At 39.7% G+C, this 6,959-nt stretch overlaps 2 protein-coding genes across 3 annotated transcripts in view; both read right to left on the reverse strand.

Annotated features, from left to right (window-relative positions):
- trip10a (thyroid hormone receptor interactor 10a) overlaps positions 1 to 3,107 on the reverse strand; it is a gene marked incomplete in the record, with an annotated part of 16,689 nt that extends 13,582 nt beyond the window's left edge. For both annotated transcript variants that reach the window (XM_035655275.1, XM_035655274.1), the window contains 1 exon segment: positions 2,795 to 3,107. In XM_035655275.1, the coding sequence (XP_035511168.1) occupies positions 2,795 to 2,818 (24 nt within the window).
- Positions 3,108 to 3,673: 566 nt separating this feature from the next.
- The window catches only part of icam5 (intercellular adhesion molecule 5), a 5,148-nt gene continuing 1,862 nt past the window's right edge, over positions 3,674 to 6,959 (reverse strand). The window contains exons 4-10 of the mRNA XM_035655115.1: positions 6,605 to 6,898; positions 6,255 to 6,506; positions 5,331 to 5,657; positions 5,008 to 5,244; positions 4,613 to 4,840; positions 4,220 to 4,483; positions 3,674 to 4,037 (exon numbers count right to left, since the gene is read on the reverse strand). Of these exons, the coding sequence (XP_035511008.1) occupies positions 3,868 to 4,037; positions 4,220 to 4,483; positions 4,613 to 4,840; positions 5,008 to 5,244; positions 5,331 to 5,657; positions 6,255 to 6,506; positions 6,605 to 6,898 (1,772 nt within the window). The 3' untranslated portion in view covers positions 3,674 to 3,867. The remainder of the gene's footprint in view (positions 4,038 to 4,219; positions 4,484 to 4,612; positions 4,841 to 5,007; positions 5,245 to 5,330; positions 5,658 to 6,254; positions 6,507 to 6,604; positions 6,899 to 6,959) is intronic.

Consider the following 6,959-nt stretch of genomic DNA (forward strand, 5'->3'; position numbering starts at 1 on the left):
TATATATATATATATATATACCGCCTGACATTTTTTTTTTTTTAATAAGCCTTTCTTTTTATCATTACATAAATACATAGTAATTGACTGTTTCCACTACATATATACATCATATGTTCCTCAGGTTCTGTGCGGCATTGCTGGAAAAGAAAGAGCCTTTGATGAAATATGTGCTCTTTTATAAATGGCAAAATAAAAAATAAAAAAATCAGCATCTGATAATCTGTTGATTAACTGTTGCTGCTTGATTCAAAACAAGAGTGTCCCAATTAGAAAAAATTCCAAAACTCATTAAATTCCATCAAAATAGCTCACAACGGCATAATCAATGTCCCGAACACCAGTGACTGTCAAATTACTCCAATTTATAACCATCCAAAGCCACAGTCAAAATTATCTTTACAGGTCCCCATAGAATGGGTACTGAACTGATTTTCATAAATCATAAAAGGGTACATGAAACTGCTCCTGAACAGAAAATCTTGTGTTTGTTGCTTGTATCTGACAATTTCATTATTACTTCAGCCCTCCTTCCACACCTTTATATATAGTTTATACATTTTGAGTCACCTATAACACATTCCTTTGGAACATTTAGTAGCATCTTTCTCGGCTACACTCGTTTCACCATTTTTGATGGGTAAGCTAAATATTCTGCCCTGGTAATTAAAGAACTTCCAAACAAGGGAAGCCATACTCTATATTATTATGGCACCGATTTAGGCCGGGAGGTGTGATTAAAAGACTGATAGGCCATATCGTGCTTCAAAATGTATGTTTTAAAAGGTCTTATCTAAACCTAGAAAGCATCCAACATGTGCCTTTACATTTCATCCACCAATACTTCCCAGTAATACCATAGAGAACACTGGCATCAAATGAATGCCACATAACTTATAAAGGAGTCACCCTGAAAGTCATCGACCTACAAGGCTTGGGCGGATGTTTCAGCCCTGAGTCACCCTGTCTTCTAGAAAATTAGGGGCCTGGCCCAGCCAGACCTGCCACTCTATAGTTCTCAGGGTTGGCCTGGTAGCACTCACTATCACAGCTAATACCTAGACACTGCTCTCTGCAAACTTGTGCCTTTAAATAGCCATTGGATTAACAGCAATCAGGGGACAGATGCCATAGAGCTGACTTGGCCCAGGGGATGACTCTTCAGCCAAACATTAACAGAACCAATTATGTCTGCAGGGCTTTGTCTAATCAGACGGGTGAGGTTATAGCCAAATAAACCCACGGCACAAAAATGTATTTATTAAATATTTCAATATGTAATCATACCAGTATTTTACATTGACATTAGTTTCACAGTGATAAGAGACAGAGCTCTGGCTTTTGTGTGCAGTGTTTCCTCTACAAGCAGTGAAACAACTTCATGTGATGAACAGGAAAGACTCAAGCACAGAGATAGAGCCACTGATTATACTGGGGTGTTTCTCTGACTCAATCAAAGTAGGGCAAAACTAATTAGGCTGTTGCACCAGCACGTAGGATGGAAAAGGGACAGGGGAAGAGGCCTAGGGGGGGAATTTGTAATGAGGTCACAACCTCCCTATCCTCATCTTTGCAATGCTCCATTTTACATATTCAGGTTCCCCGAGAATGTGCGTGTGTGAGTGTTTGCAAATGTGTCGCTTTTATTGCTATGGTACAGTGCACATCACCAAGGAAACATGTTACATGGTGGGACTTTTTCAATTTACATTTTACATTCTGAATAGTGCCTCTACTGTTAACATTGTGTCCAGGAAGTGGCTTGCAGACAGTAGCACCTTGATTTGCTTTGACCTAGAAAAGAGCCCTCATTTAAAATGACCAGCTGAAGCAGTTTATTTGAATTACTATATCGGTCAACTGAGTCTAATTTAAAAAAGAAAATAGAATAAAAACATGTCCTACACGCTCTATTTATATAAGCACTCAAAGCAACAAATAACCCTGTCACACCTTATTGGAAAATGAAGATCTCTTGAAATCAGGGCACTGTTGAATAAGTAATCATGCCACTCATCGGTGATGAAGCTTGTTGTCAAGGCAAATGACAGCATCTGATTTCATCTCTATGGCAGCAAGGAGTGCCAGACTGTAAACAGTGAAACATCCCACAGGTACAACCCACCTCAGCACACTTAACATGCCTTTATGTATGCAGAATAAAGTGTATTCTGAAGCCATATTTAGCTATTTATATTGTTCAGTGTTTTTTATTATGATTGTCATCCAGGTCATACGATATCTAAAAAATACTTTTAGTTTTTGCCCAAGTTGCTTTTGATTTAGTACTTCTAGATGTGATTAACAGTATGTGAGTGATTCATGTTTGAAATGAGGAAAACTAGTTCTGGATTTAAGTAACTTTACCATCTCATGCACTGTAGATACCCCACTGCATAACGTTACAGATTTCCTGGGAAAACCAAAGATCCAAACAATAGCCAAACATCCAGCCAATGTACAAACGTGGATCCAAGATGAACTGTAACTGTGCTTCACTTACCACAAGAGCAACATGTTGGCAGTGGGCTTCAGCAAGCCCACTCTTTGTCTCAACTACTAAACGCTAAAGAAAAACTGTCCGAAAATGGAACCGCGTTCGTGAATGCACCGCTCTGCAGACACAAGCCTGCAGCTACAGAGCCAAGCGCCTCTTCCTCAGACATGTATTCACTCACTTAACAGGACTGTTAGCGTTACCCGACTTTTCCCAGCCAACAGTGTCTAAGGAATCGCATTACTTCCAATCCCTACTACCTACTGCTACCAAAAGCGAGCCAGATGATGGACTCACCCAAAGCTCTGTGCCCCAGTCCATGTTCAGCTTGTTGGCCAAGCTGTGACTATCCCGAATACAAAGAACTTCTCCAAAGTTATCCCAACAGCTCGGAAGGCGGCCCTAGCGAGTATAATCCCGAGGTGATAAATCAGTCGTAACCACTACGCACTCCGGCTTTTTGCTTCCTTCAACAAATAATGTAAACTACAATCATAATTAACTAATTAACTAGGGCTGGCAGTCGTTTGTCTACTTTGTCCAAATAATTTTCATAGCGAAGGAAAGAGGGATAAACTAGCTTTCATATCCGCGTCACTCCCAAATCCTAAACCTTAAAGGGGCCGTGTACTGAACCACAAACCAGAGTTCCCTCTGGACTGGGTTACATCCTGATAAGGGCGCTTATAAATGCTGCTTTTTTCTTTTAACATGTGTTGATTTTAAACCTGGTTTATGGTATTCACTGAGCTTATTTGTGCTACCCGGACAGAGCATCCTCAAAAAAAATCATCACACAGGATGTCTTTAGATACTGATCCTATAACACACTGACTGATGCTGGCACATAAACCAGATTCACACAGTGTTAGTCAAGCCATGAATGACTCAATTAAACTGGAGACTTGGTCTGTTTCTTTACAAACAAACAATTTTAACTGACTTCTTAAGTCCTGAATTATTTATCTGAAATCAGTGTTGGCCTACTTACAATCCCCAATCAGTCGTGACAGCAATGCATAAACTATTTAATGTGACCAACAGTTGTTAAAATGTTATTTGTTAATAAATAGCCACGACAACAATCAAGGCTACATTGTGAAAGCAAAAAATGTGGAACCATTGAGATCAATTGTAATCAATGAAGGGTTTTCAGACTGAAGCACAACACATTAACACAGGGTATTGTGTAACTTTATTAATATTAAATGAACATAATGAGCTACGTACCTTCCCACAATAACACGTTTGTAAAATAAAAACACAAAAAATAGACAAAAGCTGAAATGATAATACTGTATTTACAGGCCAAAACAAAAGCTATATCTGATTGCAGCTGATTTAATCGTACCTATTCAGTAATAAATATCCTAAGCTTGAACCCCGTTAGCCTTTGGAGTCATAGGGATGTTGGTAGAGACTAAACTATATTTTCTCTGTTTCTTCCTGCGGTTGCAGTAACAGGCAATGAGGAGGAGGAGGAGGAGGAGGAGGAGGACAATGATCAATATAATTATCAAAATCCAGATGAGGAATGGATCTGTAAGACAAACAAGACAAAAACAACATAATATAATAAATAAATAATAGTGTACTTCTCACTTCCTTATGCTATAAATGTGTTTTTGTTTGTTTTTTTAGCAACCTATTTACAGCAACATCAACACCAGTTACCACTTCATTGTATACATCTCAATAACTGCACAGAGTCAATAAGAATACCTTTTATCACCAGTGTGACAGATCTTGCCACACTCCCAACTTTATTCGTGGCAACACAGATGTAAACACCAGCATTGGTAGACGTGGCTCCTGTGACGGTGATGTTCTTCTGGCGCCCCCCAGTGGTCTCCATTACATTGTCTGCAGAGGTGTACTTCCAACGGATCTCAGGGGCAGGGTTACCCTCAGCATGGCATTCAAACGTCACATTTCCATCCACGGTCACCTCCACAGTGTAATTTTCCTCCTTGAACACAGGAGCATCTGTGAAGAGGAGGGTTAGATTACAGAAAAATAAATCAAAATTGTATTTATAATCCCATATCACTTATATTCACTGTCAGCAAAGCAAGATGCAAATCTCATTTTGTAATTTCCAACAATAAAACTTACACAAAACATTGAGATAAAAGGTGTGATTGACTGTTCCATAATTGTTTTTGGCTATTAGTAAATAATTTCCACTCTCATGCTTTCTCCAGTACTGTGGGGTTGTCATCCGTTTTCCATCTTTAAACCAGATTATGTCAGGTTTAGGTTCTCCCTGTGGCTCACACTCATTTTGGAGTTTAACATCCGCTTGAACCACGTAGCTTTTATCGCAGGTAAATGAAGGTGGATCTGTGAACATTGCATCAAAACACTTTTCAGAATAAATGATGGAAAAATAAATATCAACATATCAACACTTTAGTACAGTGCACGAGGGAATCATGTAAAATAAGGTGCTTATATATATATATATATATATAATGAAATACACAGTCAAGCAAGTCTGATGCACTCACATTCGATTGTGATATGAACTGTAGTGCTGATGTTGCCAAGGCTATTCACAAATGTAGCTGTGTACTCTCCTGAGCGAGCCCTAGTGAGCGGCTCAGATGCAATGATCGGTTTTCCTTGATAGTACCAATGAAGCGCGGGTTCAGGGTTCCCATCAGCCTTACAGATCAAACTGTCCATATGGAATTTGTGTTCCATACCGCTGTAACTGCTGGGACAATTTTGGATCCGTGGCTTATCTACAATTAATATGAATGAAAAAGTATATATTATCAGTTGTTCAGCATGTGAAATCCAGTTATAAATAGAGAGGTGGAAAACTCACAGTGCACAACAGCAGTGTATGGTAATGATTCTTCAGCAGGGACGAGCTCTGGCCCGTTTGGTCCAAGGTGGAGCTCAGCCACACATTTAAAAAGTGCTCTGTCGTCATTTCTGCTAGGAGTGACTATCAAGGTAGAGGACACATTGACTGGGGTCACACTGGTGTCATTAAACGTTTGTCTGTGCACCATTTCACTGCCTTTGTACCACTTCACTTGGAGCTTCTCCTGAGGAGTAACATTGATGATGTCACAATTGAGCTTATATTCCGTGCCCTCCACCATCGGACCACCATCCAATGCAGAGACCGTCACGGAGTCTGGAGTCTCTGTGAATAAAGCAAGGGAAAATAATTAGTAGGAAAACACAAATGTAAAGATATCCCTAAAATTGTAACCACAACTGTACAAGAAATGTGCATACACAAATGCATTAGTATTAACAAGCTTGTTGCTGTTTTAGTTATTCCACATAAAAATGAATTTGCAATGCAAAAACATTTGGATCTGTGCTTTTCAAGGCTTTTTTACACCATCATTTCTTCCATATCTACTTAGCTTTTTAAGGGGAAATGTAATGTACCATTTAGAGTTTCTGTAAGCAGACATAATCACTTTCATGGCAAACATTTAGTTCGACAATCCTCTTGACATAAAGACAGCTGACAGTAGTCTGTAAAAACAGCAGAATCTTTTGAGTCTTTTAAAGAGTGTCCTAAGACACCTTGCCTAACCCTGCAATGTTTCTAGACAGGATTGGCATTCTGCATAGATGACGGTCTGTATGGATGTGAGATGTGTGATGATGGTGTCTTGTGATACTCTTTTTGCTCAGCGTTTGTTGTAAAGCACTTTGGCACAAACCTGGATTGTTTTTTAAGCACTCTACAGATAAATATGACCTTAACCTGTAGACGTATACTCACTATAAACAGTGATGTCTGGCATCACAGAGCACTGGTCATAGGTCAGAGTCACCAAGCACTTAGATTCTATTGTCCACTCTTGCAGTTTATCAACCTTCCAGGTTACCAGAGAAGAGTTTTCAAACCCTGTGCCTCCAAATGGAGCCTCCCAGCCCATTTGCAAAAAATCTGGGTCTGTTGTGCTGCAGTTAACTGAAACTGGATCTCCGAATTTCACCACAGCTTCAGCAGGCATCAACTCTAGGGGGCAACCTATCATTCAAAAGCAAACATATTCAGTCAGACCTCTGTAGATTTTGGTGCACAAGAGATATTAAGTGTAAACTAATTTAAAGGACACAAGGATGTACCTTTTTTTGGTGAAGCCATAGTGGTAGGTATGGCTGCAAGAGCTGTTGGCCTTGGTATCACACGTACATTGAAGATCTTCGTGATGTTTCCCAGGTAATTGGAAGCTACACAGCTGTAGGTTGTGCTGGCCTTGATTCGAATAACGTTGAGCTCATTCGTGTTCTCCAACATATTCACCCTATCCCTGGTCCAATTAAAGACAGGAGGAGGATTGGCCTCCACTTCACAGGTCAGGGTGATGTCATCACCCTCACGAACAACAATATTGTCAGGGTTCTTGAGCTCCGGAGCATCTGAAGAGGCAAATGGAGTGTTTTAATTCATTCAAATATTTACATGTTAGAGAACAACAGT

This window comes from Morone saxatilis, unplaced genomic scaffold, assembly GCF_004916995.1.
Source record: "Morone saxatilis isolate NCDOM2014 unplaced genomic scaffold, NCSU_SB_2.0 Contig14, whole genome shotgun sequence".
NCBI lineage: Eukaryota > Metazoa > Chordata > Actinopteri > Moronidae > Morone > Morone saxatilis.